The sequence below is a fragment of the Culex quinquefasciatus genome, chromosome 1, assembly GCF_015732765.1.
Source record: "Culex quinquefasciatus strain JHB chromosome 1, VPISU_Cqui_1.0_pri_paternal, whole genome shotgun sequence".
Classification (NCBI taxonomy): domain Eukaryota; kingdom Metazoa; phylum Arthropoda; class Insecta; order Diptera; family Culicidae; genus Culex; species Culex quinquefasciatus.
This window is the reverse complement of record NC_051861.1, coordinates 41,444,515-41,472,370: the sequence shown is the minus strand read 5'-3', so window position 1 is coordinate 41,472,370 and position 27,856 is coordinate 41,444,515. Positions and strand designations below refer to the sequence as shown.

Below are 27,856 nucleotides of genomic sequence, written 5' to 3'. Positions count from 1 at the left end.
GCTTTTCAGTGGATTTTAACAGAACAAATTAAATAATATTCGTATTATTGTACATTTAAAAGCTGAACGCTGCTGGCAACCCTTTATGCCGTGATCAAAGAACGTTTGGCAATTTGTACAAAGGAAATTAAAGCAGTTGACTAGGTTTTAGGTACGACTTTTCAAAATATTTGTAAAGAAATGATGATTTTCAGCTTGCTGTGCAAGAACAGAGAAGAAGAAAACGAAAATTTGCTCGGTTCGGCTCGGGTTTCGGAAGTTTCGGCAAATTACGAGGAAAATAAAGTTTTTAAGTATCCAAAATTACTGTTCCTGCAAGTTTTCGCCAATAGGACTTGCTTAGTGGTATGAAGTGCATTTTGAGAGGTTAAGTTTTGTGAAATAATGAAGAGCCCAATTTTTGTGAAGAAGACGGCAATTTTTTGGGAAGAAGAAGCCAGCGATTGAAAATTTGTACTGGCGCAATATTTCAGGACTTTCAACGTTTTTTGAGTAATCTTAACAAAATATCCTGCATTCGATCATTTGAACATATGGTCCTGGAGTTTTCATTTGGTAAAGGTAGGTGGAAAATAGTGCTTAAAAAACCATTATTCTGGTCAAGGTTGTTCTCAGGCAGTCGAGGCTAAGGTTATGTTTGTAATCATTGATTGAAATTAAGGTCAAAAGACGGCAGCCTTTTCGGCCATTTTTCTGATCCTTTAAAATTTCACCTTAATCACTGTCAACAAAATCGAGCGTAAAACCTCTCTTCCTTCCGTTCCACCCACACTAACAAACCTTCAACTCTGGCGATGACAAAAAAATCAGAAACTGAGTTTGAAATTTGCTTCCCACAGCATCATCCAAAATCAAAGTTCCAAATCTCCAATATTGTCCACGCGAGCACACAGGTGTGAGCAAAAAAAAAACAGTCAACGTAAACAATACGAAAATCAGTGAAAGTGAGCAATCAATGTCGAACGCCGCCCTGGTCTTCATCATTCGGGGCCAAGACCTTATAAATATATCTAGCGGAAAGAGTCAACGGTGCAAACAGGACAAAACCAAATTTGCCCAACGCAAATTTTGCTCGAAGAAAAGTGGGCAAAACTGTCATTTGTCACGTAGCCATGCGCTGCGCTGGTCTGGTTTGGCCTTGTTTGGAACCTTGCCCCTTTTGTGGGACCTTTGGGTCGCAGGCGATTGGCTCCGGTTGTGGTTATTTTCCGGAAACAAACAAACCTATCGAAAAAGTTTGTTGGAATGGTGTTGGTATTTCGTAAATGTAGGCAAGCTTGCTTTTGGGATTGGTTTCACTACGTAAAGCAGCTGAAAACTATAAATTTAAGTCTGTTTTGGCACTTAGAGTGTGTCGAAAGGACCTTAACAAACTTTTGGCATAACAGACTTAAACAGAACAAACAGATCTATCAGAACAATTAGAATAAAAATAATAAACAAAAAATAGCAATAAGACAATAGCTTGGCACTTATAACCATTATGATCGGAAACCTGATATGCATCGCAAACCAACGATTACCTTAATCGTGACCACAATCAATAACAGCCATTAAGACTAACTCAACACTTGGCGCGATCCGCCATTAATCGGGTGACATTTTTCCCCAACCTAAAGTGACTTTCTTATCTGGCCAAATCGCGCACGTTGATGTGCTATAATGACATACCTTTTCAACGGAAAATCGATTTCCCGCCTACAACAACGCTTCGTCACAACTCCAAGTCCCCTCCTCTTTGTGTTGTGTGTTGAAGTGTGCTTTGTGCTGATGCTGATTAATTCGATAAGGCTCGTGAAACATTGGCCAAAACGCGAAAAAACAACACTCCGTGTCCGGCGTTTCCTCGCGCCGTGGCCAGCGACCCTGGCCATGAAAGACCTCGAATATCGAAAAACTCAAGTTCACACTCCAACACAGCACGAGAAGGAAAGTTACGTCTTTTTTTTTTTTGGCTGATGTAGTTGCCTCTGCTCGTGTTGTTTTCTTTCATCATCATCATCATTACTGTGATTGTTGGAGGCCCCCAATTTTTGATCCTCAGGACGTCCACAAAGCATTGTTTGTGGTAAGGAAAGCCCCAGCCATAATGACCACTCTCGCGAAGCTGCTAATTAGTGGTTCGACACACTCACAAATTCGGCGGATCTCTTTGAGATTGATGTTTTGCTGAATATTGGAGTACATTTCTTTCATCTAGAGCGTAAATATGACAAAAGGTCTGGTTGCAATCTGATTTCAGCACATCTCTACTATAATCACAGCATGCTACGGAATTCCTCCGTGTACAACTACGCACGAAAAATCTGTTTTGGTTTTGATTTGTGCTTTTCACTTTGATACGGAGCGCAAACGTGCGTAAAAAGTGCACATTTTTTGACGACCCTCGTCGGCATTCATCTCCATCAGATGTGGCGGTTTCCAGCGGTGATACTTTCTTTCGCCTTGAAGACCTTGCTCGGTTTGGCTGTACAGTAAAAAAAAAGTTAAAGTTGAAAATTGTCATGGAATAAATATTTTGTTTAAGCATGTATCTATTGATATTTTATCAGGCTGAAACTTTGTGTAAACTTTTTCAACGACATGTTTCATCACCAGTTCGTTTAAACCTGAGTGCTGAAAAGACAGAATGCGTAACATGATTTTCGAATGCACCCCACTGTTCCTCACTACTACAACTGCACAGCTGTAAAGATCAACAAATTAGAAGTGAGCAGTTCTCTCAGATTTCGGTCATTCGATTTTATTTGTATTTTTTAATCCGACTGACACTTTTTTGGTGCCTTCGGTATGCCCAAAGAAGCCATTTTGCATCGTTAGTTTGCCCATATAATTTTCCATACAAATTTGGCAGCTGGCCACACAAAAATGATGTATGAAAATTCAAAAATCTGTATCTTTTGAAGGAATTTTTTGATCGATTTGCTGTCTTCGGCAAAGTTGTAGATATGGATACGGATTTGGTGATTTTTTATTTAACTTTTTGTCACTAAAATTGATTTGCAAAACAAAACTATATTAAATTTTGTTTATATATGTTTTAGAGGACATCAAATTTCCAGGTTGTGCAATAAATCTTTGAGCGAGTTATGAATTTTCGAATCAATACTATTTAAAAAAAAAACGAAAAATAGGTCGTAAAAACTTTTCAACTACATTTTTCGATGTAAAATCAAATTTGCAATCAAAAAGTACTTCAGAGCAACTCTCTACGAAATCGGCTGATTAGGACCATTTTTGTATTTTTGAATTGACTCAAACTTGTGGGGGCCTTCCTATGACCAAATATGCTATTTTGTGTCATTGGTTCACCCATAGTGTTCCATACAATTTGCTGTCCATACAAAAATGGTATGTAAATATTCAAACAGCTGTTTTGAGTGAATTTTCTGATCAATTTGGTGTCTTCGGCAAAGTTGTAGGTATTGTTGAGCACAATTGAGAAAAAATAGGGACACGGAAAAAATTGCTGATTTTTTATCAACTTTTTTCACTAAAACTCAATTTCAAAATACGTATTTTTGATTTTCGAGATTTTTGATATGTTTTAGGGGACTAAAATCCGCAACTTTTGAGCCATAGAGAAACATGGTCAAAAAATCTGCCGCCGAGTTATGAATTTTTGAAAAAATAGTGATTTTTGGAAAAAATCGAAGTTTCATGCAAAAGCAAGTTTGACATTATTTTTTAATGCAAAATTGAATTTGCAATCGAAAAGAACTTTACAGATTTTTTGATTAAGGGCTCCGTTTTCTAGATATAGCCACCGAAAGTTTGATTTTAGCGAAATATTTGCAGTTTTTCAATTTTTAAAAATAGTGACCATGAGTGACCATTTCTAAAATATTTTTTTGAAAAGTTCAGAAAATTTGCTATAAAATTGTCTAAGAGACATTGAAGATTGGACCTTTGGTTGCTGAGATACAGCGGCTTAAAGGAGAAACACGAAAATTGAAGTTTTCTAAGTCTCACCCAAACAGCCCACCATTTTCAAATGACGATATCTCAACAACTAATGGTCCGATTTTCAATGTTAATACATGAAACATTCGTGAAATTTTCCGATCTTTTCGAAAAAAATATTATGCAAATTTTTAAATCAAGACTAGCATTTTAAATGGGCGTAATATTCAATGTTCGGCCCATTTAAAATGTTAGTCTTGAAATTTTCAAAATATTTTTTTCGAAGAGATCGGAAAATTTCACGATTGTTTCATGTATTAACATTGAAAATCGGACCATTAATTGCTGAGATATCGTCATTAGAAAATGGTGGGCTGTTTGGGTGAGACTTACAAAACTTCAATTTTCGTGTTTCTTTTTCTTCAAGCCGCTGTATCTCAGCAACCAGAGGTCCAATCTTCAATGTCTCTTAGACAATTTTATAGCAAATTTTCTGAACTTTTCAAAAAAAATATTTTTAGAAATGGTCACTCATGGTCACTATTTTAAAAATTGAAAACTGCAAATATTTCGCTGAAATCAAACTTTCGGTGGCTATATCTAGAAAACGGAGCCCTTAATCAAAAAATCTGTAAAGTTCTTTTCGATTGCAAATTCAATTTTGCATTAAAAAATAATGTCAAACTTGTTTTTGCATGAAACGTCGATTTTTTCCAAAAATCACTATTTTTTCAAAAATTCATAACTCGGCGGCAGATTTTTTGACCATGTTTCTCTATGGCTCAAAAGTTGCGGATTTTTGTCCCCTAAAACATATCAAAAAATCTCGAAAATCAAAAAATACGTATTTTGGGAAATTGAGTTTTAGTAAAAAAAAAAGTTGATAAAAAAATCCTCAAATTATTTTTTCCGTGTACCTATTTTTTTCTCAAAAGTCCTCAACAATACCTACAACTTTGCCGAAGACACCAAATTGATCAAAAATTCACTCAAAAGTTACAGCTGTTTGAATATTTACATACCATTTTTGTATGGACAGCTGCCAAAATTGTATGGAGACTTGTATGGGTGAACCAATGACACAAAATAGCATATTTGGGTAGGGAAGGCCCCACAAAGTTTGAGCCAAATCAAAAAATACAAATAAAATCCATTTCCGGTTTTGGTAGAGAATTGCTCTTCAGTGAAATTTTGATAAAGTGCACCGTTATCAAGTTAAATCCATATTCAAGTGATTTTTTTGAAAATAGTCGCAGTTTTTCATTTTTTTAAATTATTGCACGTGTTTGGCCACTTTTGAAAACAATATTTTTGAAAAGCTGAAAAAATTCTCTATATTTTGATTTCTTGAACTTTGTTGATACGACCCTAAGTTGCTGAGAAATTGCCATGCAAAGGTTTAAAAACAGGAAAATTGATGTTTGTTAAGTCTCACCCAAACAACACACCATTTTCTAATGTCGATATCACAGCAACCAATGGTCCGATTTTCAATGTAAAAATATGAAACATTCGTGAAATTTTCGGATCTTTTCGATTAAAAATATTTTCAAAATTTTTAAACCAGGACTAACATTTTTAAAAAGCGTAATATTGAATGTTTAGCCCTTTTGAAATGTTAGTCTTGGTTTTAAACCACCTCATAGTTTTCAAGTTCATATTTTCAGTTTCCTACCTTTTTTTTAATTCCAAATTAAATGATTTTTTGAACAAAATGAAGTATTTTTTCTTTGTACTGATCGTACATTAAAGTATAACTCGAATACAAATTTTAGTATTTCAAATTGCTTTTATTATAATCAAAAATCTACCTAATAGCTGAGAGATTTTGAAAAAACAAATCCTTTTACTCGAATGAACTTCAACGTTTACATACTTTGTCGATCAAATCAGAATGTAGATTAGAGTTAACAGAATGTTTTCTATAAATAAAATATCAGCATTAGTTCAATTTTGGCAGAAATAAACGTAATTTAAAAAAAAAGTCTCCTCGATTTGTGTTTGGATGCCATTCAATCATTCAAACCTTTAGGTTCAAGTAGAAATGTTGACATAGAGACCGCCAAGACCTATGGTTTTGAAGGGATTCTTTTCGTTTTTAGTTTTTTTTTTTTCAAATAATTTATATAATTCCAATGTGAAATAGCTTTAAAAATAATATATTTTCAAAATATCCTTTTCATCCATATTTTGAAAAAGAGCGAAAGAGCCGTTCAAAGAGCTGCTCTTTTAATGAGCGAACGAAAATGAGCGGCTCCTAAAAAGAGCGGTTTTGCCCACATCTAGATAGATAGATTTTTACGAGAATGATGACATTCATACAGATTATGTGATATGAGTTCAATCTATGAATTTCAAAACTTTGCGGAAATGAAAGGAACCCCCTGCAATATTTTTTGAAGACTTGTAGAGGGGGAGGGGTTAATATGCACCCCCGGGGCAACATGCACCCCTGCTTTTCTCGGTATTGGGAAGAATTTACCGGGAAAAAAATCATAGAAATTGGAAGCTAAACATTGCAGAAGCATGCTGGTTTAATTGGAGCATCGTAGTATAAAAAAAGCTTTAGTAATTTGCAAAACTTTTAAATGTTGTGTTTTGTTATAATGTTCATTGAACTTTCATTATGATTTTTAGTCAATATAAAAAGCATTTACTGATATTGTAAGTGTTGAAACATATAGTTTTTGCCATAATATCCATTATTCTATAGATAGATGAGTCCAAAATCATCAAAAAATGCATTATTATTAAATTTTCTACAAAAAGCGTGGTCGGGGCAAAATGCACCGCTGTGAGCTCCTTTGTAAAAACAGCGGTATTATCTAGTGGTGACTAGTGAAAACTGCTTTCAATCAGTGAATTTTACCCCGTTGTTGTAGCACAGACAACAGACGTAGCAGCTAGAACAAAATAATTTAAATATCGTGTGTAAAAACATGGCGGATGATAAACCACAGACAAACAGACATGAAACTTAGAACAAATTTTTATTCAAAAAGTGGGACCAATTTGAATTTGAATTTTGCTGGATCACTAACGACACCTGTCGACGATTCCGAGAATTTCCTCTTCCTGAATGACAGTAGGGCATGCGTATGTGTGTATGTCAACCTATGCAGAATAGCACCAAAAGGCAAACCAAAACAAAACATTGAAACTGAGCCGTTGCCGGCTAAGATAAACAATGTGAGCATTTCGCCGGAATATCCTCCTGCCGTTTCTCGGTCGCTCAAAGCGGCTGCAATGTTGGGGATTCCTTCTTTGGGGATGGTTGAGAGCGGTCTTTTGCTCAACGAAATATGCTCCATTGTGGAGACAACAGCGATGACGACCCTCCCCACCGCAGTGCTCAGGATGAAATTGAAATAAGTGGGCGAAGCACTCGGCACTGCCGCCGGTTCTAGGATGTCAGAAGGTTGGATGGTATTTTGAGTTTAAGAAAATAGACGTTCCGTTTCGACGGAATCAACCCATTCAGACGCCCGTAGAGAATCGTGGCTCCAGGGTCAGTTTGTTTCTTCCGTCTACTGTTCCTAGATAAAATACGATGACTTAGGGTTGGTTGGTGATGGAAAACCCCACCTATCTATTTTAGATTGCCTAGCTAACCTAGGAGCTACAATACTCCGTGGGGCGCCTGAGCAAGGCGTTGGTCACTCTACGCACCGTGGAATCTTCCACCGCGTTAACGTATATGAACGAGGCTGTGCAGCTAGAGGAAGGGGGAGACTTGCTCTGAAAGCGGCCGTGCGTTATCACCTCGCGGTTCTGTTAATTCAGCAGAAGAAATAATCGATTCGACGCGAAGCCCCATGAAAAACGAATTTGATCCGAAGATTTTCGAAAAAAAAATGCTGCGCGTGTTTTCTGCAACCCTGCTGCAACCAAAACAAAACAGAAAGATAGCTCAAATCTGTCATTTGAAAAACAAGCGCTGAGCACAAAGGCGCCTCTGGCGGTGAATCCGGAAAGCATAAACCATGCTGTATGATTTTTAAAAAATGACCGTTACATTTTTGGGACAAGTTAGTGACCTCGACTTTCATGTCTGTTTGTCTGTGGATAAACTAACGCCATCTCGTAGTCTATTGCCACTTGCAAGAATAAGCCTGAATGTAGACTGCAGTGCACCGCACTTTGCAGGAGCCGTATTCTGATTCTCACCAACATGATTTTTATGATGCTAAGTTTTTTTTATAAATTGACTTTTTTGCTCTGAATTTAACTTAAAGTTATCTGAAGCGATTATCAAAATAATTACCTTCGACATTTCAAAACTAGTTTTAGTCTACACATCAATTTTCTCGACGAAGAAGAGACATGAACATTTTGATGAGAATGACAATGCGCCCAACCACGTGCTTTTCAATGTTGTTGTTTAAACTTGAGAGCAGCGCGGGAGAGATGCGACGGCAGCGCCACAAACGGCTTGCCATTCTTAATAAAACCGTTGCAAGCTTTTACTCAAGGTGGTGATCGAGCCAAAACGTCTGTTGTCTGTGGTTGTAGTGCATAATATGACTGGCTCGTCGTTATATGGAAAATTTTTAAATTGATCAAATCAACCCAGAACAAAGTTTTTTTGGTCCCTTTTGGGTCCCTGAACAACCCCCCAAAATTTGGGAGCGATTGGTTCAGCCCACACTTTGCGCAAAGCGATTCAATTTTGTATGGGATTTAGTATGGGAAAACCAACTTTTTTGTATTTTGATTTTTATAATTTTCAGGTTTCACTGAATTTTAAAACCAATACCGTAGGAGTGTAGCCCTAATTGTCCTCTAAAACTTTCCCGAAGAAAGTATGGTCCTATCTCTCTTCTGAAAAAAGATATAGCGTTTTCAAAAGTTCGATTGAAAATAAGTTAAGAAAATTATATTTTCTGACAACACTGGCAGTACATTTACGTAATACAGTATGTAAAAAAGTATTTACACCCTTTGGGCACTATGCACATTTTGTGATGAAACATGTAAAAAATTAAAGTTTGACAGGAACCTAGTACTACGTTTTGTTCAAAACTCATGCCAAACATTTTGCAAAAAGCTCATGAAAAGATGATTTCTATAAAAGTTATATAACAAATACTATTACGAAAAAAAAAAGGCGCAAAAAAGTATGTACACCTTTCAAAAATTAACATAAATAATGTTATTTGTTGACAAATCACCATAAATCCAGTCTCTCAACTCCAAATAGGCATCCTTGACAATAATTTGGATTGAATATAAAGTTTACTAACTACTTAGTATAAAAGTTTATATAACTCTGGAAATTCTATATAAAACTTATCTAAACTTAATTTTGCAAACTTTTAATTCAACTAAATGTCAATATATTACCATATAATTGCTAAATAAACATTTTGGAGTATAACAATGTTGTTGAGCTGGCAACCCGGAATTATGTCGCACCGGTCCACGATTCACAAGTTAACCTGTAGAAGGGCAATTTCCGATTTGATACCCAAACATCTAGGTTTTTTTAAAACCTACGTTTTTAAATACCTAAGCAAAAACGTTGTTATGGTTTCGTTTGAGCAACCTGCCAAAAATGTATGGAATTTCGTAATTTTTGTTCTCGTGGATCAAACTTACTTTTGCCCAGGTATTTAAAAACGTAGGTTTGAAAGAAAACGTAGATGTTTGGGTATCAAAAGATCGGAAATTTTATGCCCTTTCCGATTTCACATAGGTTAACTTGTGAATCGTGGACCGGTTCGGATGCCGGCGGATTTTCCTACGACGTAATTCCGGGTTGGTACGAAATTCCAACGAAAAATCTATTCTATCGATACAAATACCCCAAAACGGTATTATACCCACTCCAAAATGTTTATTTAGCAATTATATGGTAATATATTGAATCCAAACGGACTTTGGGGCTTCCCTGAAATCAAAGATTGACCCATCACTAGGCTAAATTCCAAATTTGAGCTCATTCTGACCACGGGAACCCCTCCTCCAATCGCTTAAAGTTTGTATGGGAAAAATCGTCAAAATGTATGGAGAAAAGCAACTGTTTTTTACCTGTGGAAGGCGCCATAATTATCCGATTCTTACCATTTCTCAAATGTAGAACCTTCAAATTTTCCCCGAAGACACCGTTTTTTCTGAAGTTATTAGCGCTGACCCTTTGCGCGGCCAGTGTGTTACCTAACAACGATGCTTATTTCCAATTCGTACACGCACGTCTCTCTCAGGTTCAAACTCTCTCACGAGTTTGCTTGCCTGCCTGCCTGCCTGCCCGCCCTACCAACGAGCGCGCGCTGTTTCTCTGCTTGGACTTTTGTCGTCGTCGTCGTTTTCGTTTGCTATCCGTTGTGCTGCGTTCTTGACATGTTCATTATAATGTTGAACTAAAATACCAGGTTTGTTTTGATAAATAAAATTTAATGTAATATGTGATCAACAAAATATATCATATTATAAGAGCGTGTGAGAGAATACAAATTTGATGAATTAGTTCATCCATGAATCGTCATCTGTTCTGATCCAAACCTAATTGCAAACGTTTTGGATTTTAATTTATCTGCTTTTAATACAAAAAATACCATGCAGTTTTTTAGATAAAAAAGGAAGGAATTTTCTTTAGTTTTTTTTAACTGAATCCAAATGAGTATCTTAAAGGAAGGCCGCAACTGCAAGATCTGAAGGTAGTTAACGATTGTGCAGAAAGAGTTGTTTCCTGAATCGAAAAATTTACAGGTAAACTGACAAAAAATGATAAACAGTTGCAATATTTGTTGCAGGTGGTCTAGGAACACAGAAAGAAATTTCCAGAAAGAATAAAAAAATAATTTAAGAGAGTATGAATGAAAATTTGCAGCAATAATTGTAAAATTGCCTTGATTTGTACTAAGTATATTTTTGTTAAAGCAAACTACCTAAAGGAACAACATTTATATTACCTGAAGATTTTTTTAAATAATTGAATCATTATCATGTTTCTTTAGCATATATGAAAAACTGCGTGTAATGCTTGGAAAAACAAACAAACCCTGTTCTCATGACATTTGCTGTAATTTTTTAATCGAGCCTAAGCTGTCTTTTCTTTAAACTATTTTTTTCAGTGCAGTTTTTTTTAATTTTTGTCATAATTTAAGAATTTATATGCTAAATATATTTCAAAACAATCCTGCTATTTTAGTTGAAAATTATAATAAACATGCCAGAAACGCAGCGCAGCGGATAGCAAACGAAAACGACGACGAGAAAAGTCCAAGCAGAGAAACAGCGCGCGCTTGTTGGTAAGCAGGCAGGCAGGCAAGCAAACTCGTGATAGAGTTTGAACCTGAGAGAGAGCACGTGCGTGTACGAGTTGGAAATAAACATCGTTGTTAGGTAACCCCACAGCTGGCCGCGCAAAAAGGTCAGTTTTGGGCGCTAATAACTTCGCGAGAAAAAAACCTAAAAATATGGTGTCTTCGGGAAAGTTGTTCTAAATTTAATGAAGGTTCTACATTTGAGAAATGGTAAGAATCGGATAATTATGGCGCCTTCCACAGGTAAAAAGTAAAACAGTTGCTTTTCTCCATACATTTTGACGATTTTTCCCATACAAACTTTAAGCGATTGGAGGGAGGGGTTCCCGTGGTCAGAATGAGCTCAAATTTGGAATTTAGCCTAGTGATGGGTCAATCTTTGATTTCGGGGTAGCCCCAAAAGTCCGGATTTGGACCACCCTAATATTGACATTTAGTTGAATTAAAAGTTTGCAAAATTAAGTTTAGATAAGTTTTATATAGAATTTCCAGAGTTATATAAACTTTTATACTAAGTAGTTAGTAAACTTTATATTCAATCCAAATTCTTTTTTTAATCAGTCAAGGATGCCTATTTGGAGTTGGGAGACTGGATTTATGGTGATTTGTCAACAAATAACATTATTTATGGTAATTTTTCGAAAGGTGTACAAACTTTTTTTGCACCTTTTTTATTTTCGTAATAGTATTTGTTATATAACTTTTTATTGAAATCATCTTTTCATGAGTTTTTTGTAGCAAAATGTTTGGCATGAGTTTCTGAACAAAACGTAGTACTAGGTTCCTGTCAAACTTTAAATTTTTACATGTTTCATCACAAAATGCATAGTGCCCAAGGGGTGTAAATACTTTTTTACATACTGTATGAGTACGACATGTATTTCTAACTCTTTCGTGCATCCTACAGGTGCAGATGACTGTGCCCGTGTATTCGGCAAAGTTGTTGAGAAAGTTATTTAACGTAACATTTTATCATTATGGGAACAGGGTGACACCACTACAGGGTGTCAACCCAATCCTAACTCTTTCTGTTGCCCATTTAGAGGATTGGTGTATTCGGCAAAGTTGTTGAGAAAGTTATTTAACGTAACTTTTTATCATTATGGGAACAGGGTGACACCACTACAGGGTGTCAACTCAATCCTAACTTTTTCTGTTGGCTATTTGGAGCATTGATGTGTTCGGCAAAGTTGTAGAAAACTTATTTTATGTTTCCTCCAACAATGAGTGACGCGATGACACCACAACAGAAGGGAGGGAGGATACTCAACACAATAAATTCTCAAGATGGTCTTTTAAAATATTGATTTTTGCAGCAAAAGTGCAAAGAAGCTTATTTCATGACATTCGGTTAAGAGGATCACACGACAACCGCCTGTTATTTCATAACTGGGTCGAGCTTATGATCTAATCTTCAATGACTTCAGACACTTTTCAGATATATGTTTTAAAAATACTTGTGTCTGTAATCAACATCACTTCTAATCTCCAATCTATCATAAGCATAACAAATCAGACGTATTTGTTGAATTCAAGTGTTGGAATCGAACATAAGTTGATCTTGAGTGAAAATTAAGGCAATTGGTTTTATTTTTTTATGTTATGTATGACGTTGTTTTGCCAGTTAAAAATCCCAGTTCCAAGTGTGCTTTTTACTTGGCAAACATTGCTATCAGAGTTTCAATATTTTTTTTCTAATGACACATTTCTTTATTGTACAATGGACAAAACATTGTTATTAGAATTCTAAACGATTTATTTGTTTTTTTTTTTTCAAACATATTTCTTTCCTTATTTGTTTACACATTTGTAAAATGTAGCTGTTTTGAATTCATTCAAACCTGTATTTTAAGTTAAATAATCCTATCCCTAAAGAATTTTAATTTCAAATAGAGTACCTCAACAACCTCTAAAATTTTAATGGGTGAATTTTATGTTAATCAGTTAAATGTGCTCGGAATTACTTAAATTATTATCAAATAATTAATTGAATATTATCGAAAGGAAAAAATGTGAATTAAATTAGATCTTTTGATAGGTACTCCTCTATGCAAATCGAGGGAACCATAATTGAAATGATTTTATAAAAAAGATGTTTAATCAATAAAACTGATAATTTTGGCTCAATGTTGGCAATGATTCTTGAAAGTTCAATACAGTCGGGAATAATGTACGCAACAATACTTTTCGACAATAATTTAATAACATAAATTTGTTTGAAAAATAGCTCATTCTGTTATCTAAAATTATTTCAAGAAAATCCAATAACAGAGGACAAAAATATAACAATACTTAAAATAGTCAAAATAGTGATCTTGAAAAAAGACTTCAATAACTTTACTTAAGTTTGAAAGTACCCTTAAGTAAAGGTTCAGCAATTTTAAAAAATAAAATATTTCGCTACACGCAATTAGAAAATTTTCGAACAATTTATTGGTTACCTTGGGCGGGATATCAATAATTAAATAATCCGTTTGCAATTTATTGTATGACCAGAATAATGTCCTTGATAAAATTACTCAAAATTGTCCCATAGTTCTAGCCATATTAAGGTGGTAGATGGTGTCTTTTACTTTTGGAGCAATGACTGTCAATGATGATTCTGAATTCAGGGTCCAGAAATAGTAAATTGAAATGAAAAAAAAAACTTTATTTTTCACTTTATGTAAATTGCTACTACAAAAACACAAGTAAACCATTTTTGATTGAAACATTCTGAATCAAGATTTGAAAGTTTTTCCAAAACAAACATGGCCTCCAAACGGTCGATCGGTCGAATGATGCCTTTCAGAGCCTTAAGCAAAAAAAAAAGTTATAACAAATTGCATTTTTTTTTAAGTTTGGCTTGAATTTTTAAATTTGTTTTTAGCCCTCCATTGATCCTCCATTGATCATTGCCAAGGTAAAACAAACATTAGGGGAATATCTTTAAATTTAGTATATCAAGCCTTTTTTTCAAATATTTTCTAGCATGCCAAAAATGTTGTTGTGGAAAACAAATTGTTTAGTTTAAAAGTTGTGGGCTGCAAAAATCACTATTTCCAAAAGGTTTTAAAATTTGCTCAAATGTGTAATCGAATAAAAGAGGATTTTGCAGTGTTTAATCTGTTGAAACTTATAATAACATCAACAATTGGGAATCATTTTGAAAAATATGATACGAATGCCAAATTATGGTAAAGTGTAAAAAAAATTGAAAAATTATCAAGCTCCTGAGTTTCGAAGGCAATTTTAAAGGGAAGATGAATGATAAACTTTGATTTTTTAATTTCCAATAAAAATGTCATAATGTTCTAGAAACTTTTAAAGCTAAATTAAAATTAAAATATTCATGAAAAATTTGCTAGAAACCTTCACGAGTTATTCATTGAGTTTGGAACATTTAAATACAACTTGTTTCAAGTGCATTTCAAATCATACATTTTTTCGGCTAAACAACTCTGCAATAATGAATAAAATAGAAATATAAAATATGTTTGAATTGATGCCAATGACTTATCTCCTTGTTTTAAAACTACTTGTTTGGTTAGTGTGGGTGAAATTATATCTCTTTCCAAACATCCCAAATATTCCATTCTTTTTAAAGTCTTCTGGGTTCCTGCACTTTTGCGCCTAAGCAAACAAAGTTTGTTTCAGCGTATTGGCTGTAGTTGCAAAATAAAAGAAGAAACCCCCCTAATGTTTTTACATATTTGGAAAGATAATTCATTTTCCTGCAAATTAATTTTATGTAGAATGAAGAATATTGTACCTGTGCTTTTCCTGAGGGTAATTCTCTACCAACTCACACGAAATCGGGAAAAGTTGTCCCGACCCCCCTTCGATTTGTGTGAAACTTTGTCCTAAGGGGTAAATTTTGTCCTTGATCACGAATCCGAGGTCCGTTTTTCGATATCTCATGACGTAGGGACGGTACGACCCCTTCCATTTTCGAACATGCTAAAAAAGTGGTGTTTTTCAATAATTTGCAGCCTGAAACGGTGATGGGATAGAAATTTGGTGTCAAAGAGACTTTTATGTAAAATTGTACGCCCAATTTGATAGCGTACTCAGAACTCCGTATTATTCATCGAAAAAACATTAAAAAAGTTTTAAAAACTCTGCCATTTTCCGTTATTCAACTGTAAACATTTTTGGAACATGAAATTTAAAGGGAAATTTAGTGTACATTTCGAAGGGTCATTTTTCATTTAGAACAAAATTTTTCATTTTAAAATTTCGTGTTATTTCTAATTTTGCAGGGTTATTTTTAAGAGTGTAACAATGTTCTACAAAGTTGTAGTGCAGACAATGTTCAAAAATGAAAGGGGTCGTACCATCCCTTCGTCACGAGATATCAAAAAACGGACCTCGGATTCGTGATCAGGGACAAAAGTTACCCCTTAGGACAAAGTTTCACGCAAATCGAAGAGGGGTCGGGGCAACTGCTGTGTGAGTTGGCGGAGAATTACCCCTGAATAAAAAAAAGTAGCGTGACGGGACAATATCGTAAAACTGGAATTTTAAAAAGGCACTCCAATATAATCGCTACAGTTTTGCCAGCATATATTATTTTTATTTTGCTCTTCTACACATTATCAAAAATTGAAAAACGAATCTTATGCTCCATGAACTGAACGAATTAGTTGAAATTTGAGTTTTGCCAGCCATTTCTTAGCGCGACGGGACAACGAAAGGAGCAGATTTATGAAAAAACTCATCTCCCATTCAATGGCTTGCAGTCCTTATTTGGTCAATATTTTTGGCGTTTGAGGTAAGAAAACGTATTTGAAGAACATAGCAATCATAATAATAATTAAATCTTTAATTTAAAATATTGTATTGAAAATTTCATAAAGTGACTTTTTAGTGTAGCTTTGCTAAGAATCGGTCTATTGTTGAATTGACAAATTTATACCTTTCTTTGCATCATTTTTGTTTCATTTGATCTAATTTCACTTTGAGATTAGGCTTACTTTTAAATCAAAGGCATTCAAACAAGTTTCATCAAACTTCACTAAATTTTGGAATAATTATGCTCAATTATCAGATAATTTTCTCCTTAGTTGACTTACTTAATCCATTTAATACCAGTAAACTCTGTTCCTCACTATGAATTAATCAGCTAGTGCGTCCTTCCTGAGATTTCCCGGGACAGAATGACCGGGAATTTTGAAAAACTGAGAATTCCCGAATCCCGGGAAATTTTATATTATGTTCCGGTTTTCCAGAACTTGAAAAATACATATTTTGGTCAGGAAATTTAAATTTTGTTATGAAAATAGTGGAACAGTTGAATACTGAGTAATTGATTAATTTTTTTATAGCGTTCAAAATGTTATTGAGACAGTGTGATTTTTACTTTTTATGGAAAATTGTTAAATTTTAGAGTACAAATTTAAAAAAAAATCTGTGTAATTTTATGTATTGTTTAAATATTAGGTTATAATTTACGTTAATTAATGTTATTTTAATTAAAAATAAATTTTCATAGTTTACCATTTATATTTCGGTACAATCATCTTCTGTGAATTGGGACAAATGTATCGTTTTGGGAAAAATGTTGAATCCACATTTTTGCACAATGTTTTGATATTTCTGATTGATTTGGTTAAAATTTAACATAACAACAAAACAAAAACCTAGTACACCAAATAATGCTGTAAAATCTACTATTCCAACTTATATTGAAGTTCTGATTTGCACCAAAAGGCGGACTTAAATGAAGATAAACGATAATATTAAAATATAAGTTTTAAAAAAACCAAAATTCTAAACTTATCAAAAATGTTACAATGACTGGATGTAATTTTCATTGCTTCATTTTTCTTTTTCTCATATCTTATAAAATACATTTTTCTATAAGCTTCTATTTACTTATTTAATCTGAAACACATGAAACACACAAGAATTGCAGTTGATTGAAAATCTAAAGCATAACAAAGTACATTAAAAATACCAACTGCTTTCCCCTTTAAGATTGTAGTCTAGATTCTCACCAATTCATGACAATAAACTTATTCTATGATTTTAAGGTTTAAAAACATATGTACTAAAAATAGTTTTTATGGCAATTTAAAAAATACCTGGGATCCCGGGAATTGACGGGATTTAAATTTATGTTTCCGTTTCCCAGGGAATCCAAAACCTGGGAAAATTGCTGATGGAAGGAGGTTCAGCTTGGGCTTATGACGGAACACGAGATAAGCTAAAGCATCGAAATAAATTTATGTAGCTTGGAGAAAATAAAATTAATATCTATGCACTTTTGCTGCAAAAATCAATATTTTAAAAGACCATCTTGAGAATTTATTGTGTTGAGTATCCTCCCCTCCCTTCTGTTGTGGTGTCATCGCGTCACTCATTGTTGGAGGAAACATAAAATAAGTTTTTCTACAACTTTGCCGAACACATCAATGCTCCAAATAGCCAACAGAAAAGTTAGGATTGAGTTGACACCCTGTAGTGGTGTCACCCTGTTCCCATAATGATAAAAAGTTACGTTAAATAACTTTCTCAACAACTTTGCCGAATACACCAATCCTCTAAATGGGCAACAGAAAGAGTTAGGATTGGGTTGACACCCTGTAGTGGTGTCACCCTGTTCCCATAATGATAAAATGTTACGTTAAATAACTTTCTCAACAACTTTGCCGAATACACCAATCCTCTAAATGGGCAACAGAAAGAGTTAGGGTTGAGTTGACACCCTGTAGTGGTGTCACCCTGTACGTCTATATTTTTAAAAGATAGCCCTGTTCATATACAACAACTTTCCAGAAGACACCATTTACCTAGGATGCACTTGAAAAGAGTTAGAAATACATGTCGTACTCATATTACGTAAATGTACTGCCAGTGTTGTCAGAAAATATAATTTTCTTAACTTATTTTCCAATCGAACTTTTGAAAACGCTATATCTTTTTTCAGAAGAGAGATAGGACCATACTTTCTTCGGAAAAGCTTTAGAGGACAATTAGGGCTACACTCCTACGGTATTGGTTTTAAAATTCAGTGAAACCTGAAAATTATAAAAATCAAAATACAAAAAAGTTGGTTTTCCCATACTAAATCCCATACAAAATTGAATCGCTTTGCGCAAAGTGTGGGCTGAACCAATCGCTCCCAAATTTTGGGGGGTTGTTCAGGGACCCAAAAGGGACCGAAAAAACTTTGTTCTGAAAAATCGATCATGTCGAGCCATCCTAGTGCATATTGCCCCGCATGGTGTTTTGAAATGAATTATAAATGTTTTTAGAAATTTGATATTTTCGAACAATTTTTCACATGGATGATGAAAATTAATAGTTGTTTTAGAACATCGAACAAAATTCATCCACAGTAATGCTGTTATGGTTGAGAAATCACAGTTTTCTCTTAAGGGGTTGCATATTACCCCCTCTCCCCCTATGGGAAAACAAACGATTGCACCATTCAATGGCTTATATTAGCATACTAAATGCATGGAAAAGTTTAAATTTATCTGATACTTTTTACTGTTCAGGATGAAACGTGATGAAAAATGGGCAAGTGCGATATGCTGATGATGCTGCTTCTGCGGTTGCCGTTTTATGCTGAGTCAGGTACTTAGCGGTGTACAAGCACTCGGCGGCGCCATCGATCATTTATCGCATAACGTATCGCTCACGTGACACGTTGTTGGCGAGATGAAAATGGAGCTATCAGATGAAAGAAAAGCGTCAAGAACCAACACTTTGAGGGGTTGAGTTTTAAGAGGTTTGTTTGTGTTTTTTTTAACCTTAAAATTTGCACTTCTAAATGATTTAGAAGTCAACGTTATAACATTACTTTCAAAGCGTCAAAAACAGATGCTTCACTTATCTCTTTAACAAGTTCGTTCAAATACCACTGATATTTGTTTCACATGTTGCCTCTAATTGGATTATTTAGTTCAGGAGTTTTAAGCGCTATGAAACAACTTCTTGGTTTGTAACAACAAGTACTCGTGAGGAACAACTATACTGATGAACGTCCCACACAACTTTGGCCGTGCACTCAACTATCAGACCACAACCTCACTCATATGTTTGTTTTACGTACAACTTGCAAATTATGTTGCCACACGTGCTATCAGGCATGGCTGAGCCTAATGGCAACAATCTGTCAGATAATTACCATAACCAAACTCAACGCATGGTTAATTCGACGGGCTCTTATTTTTTGTCTCGTTGTTGTCCAATAGCCCCCAGTGTTCAGTCGGTGACTCAATTAGCGTGAAAGTCTCACTTTAGCGTCACGCAGAGAGGCTGATTAATGACGTAGCTACAGCAATTTATTGCAATCGACCTGTGACATTTCGCTGACGAATTTTGTAATCGTTTGACCATCAATTTCGGTAAAATTCCCAAGTCCGGAACCCCAGCCAATATCACTAAATTGACTTACGGAAATTGCCCGTGTGTTTGCTTGTCGATTACCAAAACAAACAAACGCGATGCAGCGCCGCAGTGATGCTAATTTTACGACAAATTGACGGGACGGCGATGAGGGTGATCAAATCGATTTCACTTTCTTTATTTCGCTAAATGGCACTCCGGTGGTGGCGTTTTTGGCGGGAAGTAAACAGGTGGGTAGGTTTGGTAGATTGGAGATAGGAAGAGGGCACCGACAAGGTTGGGTTGGCGGCCGCTTTATAGGTTGAGCAACATTTGCTTAAGATTAGAGTGGGACGATATCCCATTTGGTGTCATCGAAAAAGTATTTTGATTAAACCAGCAAAAACCCCATTACAATTATTTCTACATAACATACATTATATTTGCATCTTGAAAATGTGTTTTGAAATTATTTGTGACAATATTTAATTTTTTATCAATAATCATAATTCTTTAAAATATATTATTACCCATCATGCTATACATTTTTAGAAAGGTATTTGAAAGACCTTTCCAACGCGTCCAACACTTTGAAGATCTGATAACCCTATCAAAAGTTATGAGCACTTTAGTGTTATTTATACACTTTTTTGATGCCGGATCTCAAATATTTGGATGAATAAGTTGTTCGGATCTATCATGCGACCTATCGTTGGATAGGTAATCGAAAGACATTTCCAACGAGCCCAAAAGATTGAAGAACTGACAACCCTATCATAGGTTATAAGTACTTTAGTGTTTTAATACACTTTTTTGAGGCCGGATCACAGATATTTTGATAAAATAAATGTTATTTATACACTTTTGAGGCTGTGTAGTGTATTCACTTTATGCATGCGAGGAAGGCAACAACCACCTAAAGTGGAATTAGTAACGTTTTTTTTATAAATAAATGCCCATGTTTGCTAATCTTTGAAAAAAAAACAAATTTTGAAAAGCTGAGAAAGTTCTCTATATTTTATTTTTTTTATTAACTTTGTTGAAATGACTTTTAGTTGCTACGAAATTGCCATGCAATGATTTTAAAACAGGAAAACCCACTACTTTCTAATGTCGATATCTGAGCAACTAATGGCCCGACTTTCAATGTTAAAAAAAAGAAACATTAGTCAAATTTTCCGATCTTTTCGAAAACAAGTTAGGTTAAGCGAGAGAAGATTGTTAGCTGTCTTAGATGCAAATGAAAGGGTGTTAGTTGGCCTTTCAGGGACAAATAATTTGAGGACCGAAAAACTAGCCAAATATTTCAAGAGTCGTATGAAAACATAAAATGACGTTTTGACCGTGTCTGGACCAAAGAATCTATGTCTGAAACTATTTCTATCGGATTCCTCGGAAAACTTTACGTAACATACTCAAAAACTAAAAGTGTTCATTAACAGGATTCCGAGATATGATTATCGTAATTAAAAGACGCAACTTTTGGTGCCAAAACATTACAAAAAAGGTTTGCTGATGTGGAAAAACGGATTGTTAGCTTTTGTACTACAAAATTACACTAATGAACGAATAACAATGTTACCATTCACACAATCATAACTCTTTGGTCCAGCTCCAGTCAGGGGAAGTCACTGAGCTTCATTTAATTAGTTTTCTCTCTTGCACCAAGTAATTTGATCCAATCTACCGAACCCATCACAACCAGGACGAATAGCTTGGTTTAGTTGGAACTCGTTCGACCAGCCGATGACCAGTCCTTTTTGACCATTGTCCGGTATACTCGTACAATGTAGTGCACACAGCGAAGTTCCGGGTACCCAACATAACTCTCTGTTACCATCGTCAAGTAGTGACAATGCCTTGGCCTAGTCCATTCATTTACAACAAAAGACCAGGCTGGTGGTTCCGTTTTCCACCTCCCCAAATTATGACAAAGAGTGGTCGGTTCTCCAGCTTTTGGGAAGCCAACGCCAGAGTGGCCATTATAGCTCAGGTTTCCGGCCAGCTTCCGGCATATCGCCACACGAAATCTTGTTTATTGTTGTCGTGTCCGAGAAAGATGGTCACCGAAAATTGTGGCCTCAAAAGAAATCCCAGAAAAAAGATCAAAAGACAGCAAAAAATAAGAGAGACACGCTGACGCGTGCATGAAACCGGAATGAAGATAGGAAAAAATGAGTGATAATGAGCGCCGACAGCGTACCCTGTCCGGGCGCGCGAAATTTTGTTTTGGTCACAAAACCACCGGAGTCCGGAGACAACTGTTGCAGTCTGTCCCGGTGACCCATAAACGGGGGAGAAAATTATTTAATGGCACGGAATTTTGGCTTCGTCGTATGATACGAGATTCGTGAAAATTGATTTATGATCAGGAACCACGAGATTAAAAAATAAATACTGGACAAATAGGGTCTGTAACTGTATTTGTGCAAATTTGTGACACCAAACTCACCTCCCAGACCAATGTCGGTCATGCTGACGATACACAGGAAAAAACATGTTTTGTTTTACTTTTACACTAAAAGTTATAAAATATTTTCTAAGATAAGGCATTTTTTTCTTAAAACTGCTTTCAAACACACGAGTCGACGATTACTCCTGATCAACATAACCCTCCACAACCCAACCCCGGCTCTAGGTGGGCTTCGATCTAAAAATGAGCCAAAAATCAAATTTTCAGCCAATTTTCGATGTTTAAAAAATATGATAATTTTAGAGTTGAAAGTTTTCACAAATAAAACAGACTTTGCCAATGTTTTCAAAAATGTCATGTTTTCCCCGATGGTTTGACACCGATGATTTGACACCAACACCAACCAACTGTTGTTTTGACACCTCTTTTACACGAAGTTCACACAAACTACCAAACGTTTGTTTTGATAGTGTGCGTAAGCGCCGTGTAAAAAGTGACAGTTCGTCACCTCTTAGCTTGACTTTGACCAAACAACGGGGTACACACTGTGTCAAACGAAAAAGTGACCACCCAGTGAGTATATTTAAAATGAAAATAAATATGCATTAACATTTGAGCAGTTCTCTCAGATTTCGGTTATTCGATTTTTTGTATTTTTTCCGGCTGAAACTTTTTGGTGCCTTCGGTATGCCCAAAGAAGCCATTTTGCATCATTAGTTTGTCCATATAATTTTCCATACAAGTTTGGCAACTGGCCATACAAAAATGATGTATGAAAATTCGAAAATCTGTATCTTTTGAAGGTATTTTTTGATCGATTTGGTGTTTTCGGCAAAGTTGTAGGTATGGATATGGACTACACTGAAAAAAATGATAAACGGTACAAAAATTTTTGGTGATTTTTTATTTAACTTTTGTCACTAAAACTTGATTTGCAAAAAAAACACTATTTTTATTTTTTTTATATATGTTTTAGAGGATATCAAATGCCAACTTTTCAAAAATTTCCAGGTTGTGCAAAAAATCTTTGAGCGAGTTATGAATTTTTGAATCAATACTGATTCTTTCGAAAAATCGAAAAATTGGTCGCAAAAATTTTTCAACTTCATTTTACGATGTAAAATCAAATTTGCAATCAAAAAGTACTTTAGTAAAATTTTGATAAAATGCACCGTTTTCAAGTTAAATCCATTTTTAGGTGACGTTTTTAAAAAATAGTTGCAGTTTTTCATTTTTTCAAATAAGTGCACATGTTTGCCCACCTTTGAAAAAAATATTTTTGAAAGGCTGAGAAAATTTTAAATATTTTGCATTTTAAAACTTTGTTGATACAACCCTTCGTTGCTGAGATATTGCCATGCAAAGGTTTAAAAACAGGAAAATTGATGTTTTCTAAGTCCCACCCAAACAACGCACCATTTTCTAATGTCGATATCTCAGCAACTAATGGTCCGATTTTCAACGTTAAAATATGAAACATTCGTGAAATTTTCCGATCTTTTCGAAAACTATATTTTAAATTTTTTTAAACCAGGACTAACATTTTAAAAGGGCGTAGTATTGAATGTTTGGCCCTTTTGAAATGTTAGTCTTGGTTTAAAAAAAAACTCGAAAAGATCGGAAAATTTCACGAATGTTTCATATTTTAATATTGAAAATCGGACCATTAGTTGCTGAGATATCGACATTAGAAAATGGTGGGTTGTTTGGGTGGTACTTAGAAAACATCAATTTTCCTGTTTTAAACCTTTGCATGGCAATATCTCAGCAACTAAGGGCCGTATCATCAAAGTTCAAAAGTGTTAAATATAGAGAATTTTCTCAGCTTTTCATTTTTTTTTTTCAAAAGTAGGCAAACATGTGCACTAATTTAAAAAATGAAAAACTTCGACTATTTTCAAAAAAGTCACCTAAAAATGGATTTAACTTGAAAACGGTGCACTTAATCAAAATTTCACTAGAGTACTTTTTGATTGCAAATTTGATTTTACATCGAAAAATGAAGTTGAAAAATTTTTGCGACAAATTTTTCGATTTTTTGAAAAAATCAGTATTGATCAAAAATTTATAATTCGCTCAAACCTTTTGCAAAATAGTCGCAGTTTGTCATTTCATGTTAAATCCATTTTTAGGTGACTTTTTTTTAAATTGTCGCATTTTTTTCATTTGTTCAAATAATTGCACATGTTTGCCCACCATTGAAAAAAATATTTTTGAAAAGCTGAGAAATTCCTCTATATTTTGCTTTTTTTAACTTTGTTGTTACTATCCTTAGTTGCTGAGATATTGCCATGAAAAGGTTTAAAAACAGGAAAATTTATGTTTTCTACGTCTCACCCAAACAACTTATCAACGTCCGATTTACAATGTTAAAATATGAAACACTTGTGGAATCAACCGATCTCTGCAAAAAAAATCCTTTTTTTTAGCCATGACTAACATTTTAAAAGGGCGTGTTATTGAATGTTTAGCCCTCTTTAACCTTGCGGTTTCGTTAACCCACCCTTCAAAATTTGCCCGAAATATCGGGGCAAAAAAAATGTTATCAAAAAACTTCAAAATATTAATGAAAATAGAAGTTAAATCAACTGAAAGCAATCTTAAATGCATTTTTTTGCATTGATAATCATATTTAGCATGTTTGAGGTGGATTTAAAATATTTTGAATTTTTCTGAAATTCCAATGCACAGTACCGCAAAACTTTTTTTTTCGCAAAAAATAAAATTTTCGTCAATACTTATATATTTTGGAAACTTACTATTGCAAAACAACTGGACAGATGTATAATGACACTTTTTTCATTCATTTTCATTTGGCTCGTATATCAATTTTAGATCTCCTCCGTGTACGCACGAGTGCAAGCAGCAGTCAAGTGCTCAGTGCTCCATAGTTTTTTCGAAATTTTTCGCCGTAATTTACCGTGATTAGCCGCGAGTTTGCTCCAGCAGCATGCCAAGGGCCGGCCGTGGCCGTGGCAGTTCGAGTGCGGCCTCGAAAAACCCGCGAAGTTCGTCTACCGGCCGTGTGCAAAAAGGTAAACAAACCAACGCCGTGTCGACCGCCATCGCGCAGGGAGAGTGAGCGCAAAAGGCATCGACAAAAAGTTACTACATCCCGGATATGTTCCGAGATCACCAGTGCGAACCCGTTCCGGTACCTCCGGTGCCACGACCAGTGGCACATCAACATCCGCCAACATCCCCATCAGGAACGAGTTCCAGATGCTGAGCGACGATGAAGAAAACAACAACAACAACACCGACGGTAGCAGCACTACCGACGACGACGACGACGATGATGGTCGTGCACGGAAAAAAGTGTCGACGTCAAAAAAGAACAACTCTCCAGCGGAACGTAGACCACCTCAATTTTTGTTTTGGACACGTTGGCGGACGATGTTGACGAGTTGCTGGAAGGCCTCGGATATTGTCTGAAAATCGGTAAGTCGGCAGTGCAAGTGATTACACTGAGCAAAAAAGATTTCGACCTGGTGCTTGAAGAAATGAAGCGTAGCAACTTCAACTTCTACACATACGACCCAGAGAAGCCCCTGTTAAGGTCGTCTTGCAGGGTTACCAAGACCGTCCGATCGCCGACCTGAAGCGACACCTCTCGAACGCCGGAATAAAACCGCGGGAGATTAAAGTGCTCTCGCGCAAGACAACGGTCACGGGTGTGCACACTCTGTACCTGTTGTACTTCGACCGCGGCACCGTCAAGATCCAAGACCTGCGGCGGACTAAGACGTTGGACGGTTTTTGGGTAAACTGGCGGTTTTACTCCAAAAACCCGACGGACGTAGCGCAATGCCACCGTTGCCAGAAATTCGGCCACGGCTCGCGGAACTGCAACCTCCGGCCCCGCTGCGTGAAGTGCGGTGAATCACACCTCTCCGAGGCGTGCGCACTGCCACGAAAGGCGGACTTGGGGGACAAGGCAGAACAAACCAAGCCGCGCGTAAAGTGCGCGAACTGTGACGGCAACCATACCGGCAATTACCGCGGATGCGTCGCGCGCATGGCCTACCTCGAGGAGCAGGAAAAGAGGAAGAAGAAAGCCCACCCTCCTCAGCGAAGTACGAGCGCAGCCGTTCCTGCAGCTGGACAGCCTACGGTTCCAGCGGACAACCCAGCGATCCCTCCTGGATGGGGGCGTTCGTTTGCCAGCGTGGTCGCTGCCGGTAGCGGCGATGCGGCCCAGCAAGGAGTCACCGGGAAGATCTCTTTATCCTGCCGGAGTTCTTTGCTCTCGCGGGGGAGATGATGACGCGGTTTCGGAGCTGCCGTAACAAGGCGGAGCAATTTCTGGCCCTCGGGGAGCTGATGATCAAGCACATCTATAATTGATTATTTTTGTCTGTGATCTAGTTTTAAGCTTTCTCTTTATCTATCCTTTTCCCATTGCACTTTCTGTAAGTTTTTTGAAAACTTTTTCTTACTCTTGTCAATTCCATAGTTATAAGTAATAATTTTTCGATTGAATTACGATGTAAAACACAGCTGAAAGGAACACCAAAACTCTGTTATATACCTAAATGAACTCATTGTAACTTGGATTATTCACAAATAAAACCGAATTGAATTGAATTGAATATCAATTTTAAAACCTTTTTTTCTTTTTTTTTCTCCCCTCGAATTTGGTCAGAGGTGAATCTCCAGAAAGTGTGAAAGTTTGGATAGAATTGGTTTTGAAGTTACCATGTTTCCATTTCTTGTTTTTAACCTATTTTCATAGCCAGGCTACGAAGCCTGAAAAGGCTAATTTATTTACATCGACAAATACTTGCAACTTTATGAGTTCAACAGCATCCAGCATTTATAATGGATTTATCCTTGCCTAGTCATGATGTCATAATTACTCATTCTGTTATACTTTCTCTCTCCTCTGGCAAATGGATTTAAGTCATGCAAACATAGTCGCAACTCAGCAAAAAACTAAACTGCTCTCCGAGACATCAATTAGTTCACCTCACCGTGACACAGCTCGCGCAATCGGCTCAAAGCTCGTAATCTCTTCATTACCCGAGAAGCTCCGCGCACGTGCGTTTCATAGATTGGGCCCCCAAGTTCGGCCATAGGGAAAAGAGCGATTCGGAACGGTAAGCAAATTAACATTCATTATAACGCTATTAAAATTCTCTCTCACTCACTAAAACTCCAATGGTTTATCCAGCGTAAAAGCTTTTCTAGGTTCAAAATACAACAAAAAACAAAGTTTGGGCGGCGCTTCTCCTCTCACCTTTCTAATGATCTCCAAACGGGGGGCTTGAACCGGTTTGTTGACCGTCCACAACGAACTCTCTTCGTCGTCGTCGTGTTTGGCTGTGTAGTTTGGTGTTGGTGTGAAGGTTATCACGGATGCGGCTCAAAACAAACGGTAGCTGAGCCACAATGATCGTAAACATTCCAACATGCAGAGAGTTTGAGCTTGGTTCCGTCATCGTCATCGTAACCGTCATTCGTGCCCGTTGTTGATTTTAGCTCAAGACTGAACTTATCAGAGTGCATTGCAGCCCGGCAGAGCAGAAAAGTTCTCTTCTGTGTTGAAATTCCCAAACATTCTCGCACCGGTAAACATTCACTAAATTTTCAGTACTTTTCTGATGATTGACTGCTGTTTCGGTGAGTAACTAGTACGTATTATATTTCATTTTATTCAATTGCCATTTGATGGCCTCATTTAATTGAACATCGCAGGTTTTAATTTTTTTTTTTCTAGTGGTGCAATCGTACTGTATTTCTATACTCAACCCTCTACGGTCTCAATAAAACTTGGCAGCAGTTCCATATGTGGAGTTACGACTTTAAAAAAAATGGTTGTTTTGCGAAAATCGTAGGTCATCCGTCAAAAACGGGTTGTATTATTTTGGCCTAGAAGTACCCAGTCCAAATTGAAGCAATCCGAGCAAACTTGTTGTGTTAACGGAACAGTTTACAAATTAAGCCAGGGATGGAATAA

The 27,856-nt window shown here is 36.1% G+C and overlaps 1 protein-coding gene across 1 annotated transcript in view; it reads right to left on the bottom strand.

Annotated features, from left to right (window-relative positions):
- The window catches only part of LOC119769568 (heterochromatin protein 1-like), a 45,151-nt gene extending 17,746 nt beyond the window's left edge, over positions 1 to 27,405 (bottom strand). Inside the window, exons 1-2 of the mRNA XM_038262501.1 lie at positions 27,309 to 27,405; positions 27,137 to 27,219 (exon numbers count right to left, since the gene is read on the bottom strand). Coding sequence (XP_038118429.1) covers positions 27,137 to 27,219; positions 27,309 to 27,405 — 180 coding nt within the window. The remainder of the gene's footprint in view (positions 1 to 27,136; positions 27,220 to 27,308) is intronic.
- Between the last annotated feature and the right edge of the window lie 451 nt (positions 27,406 to 27,856).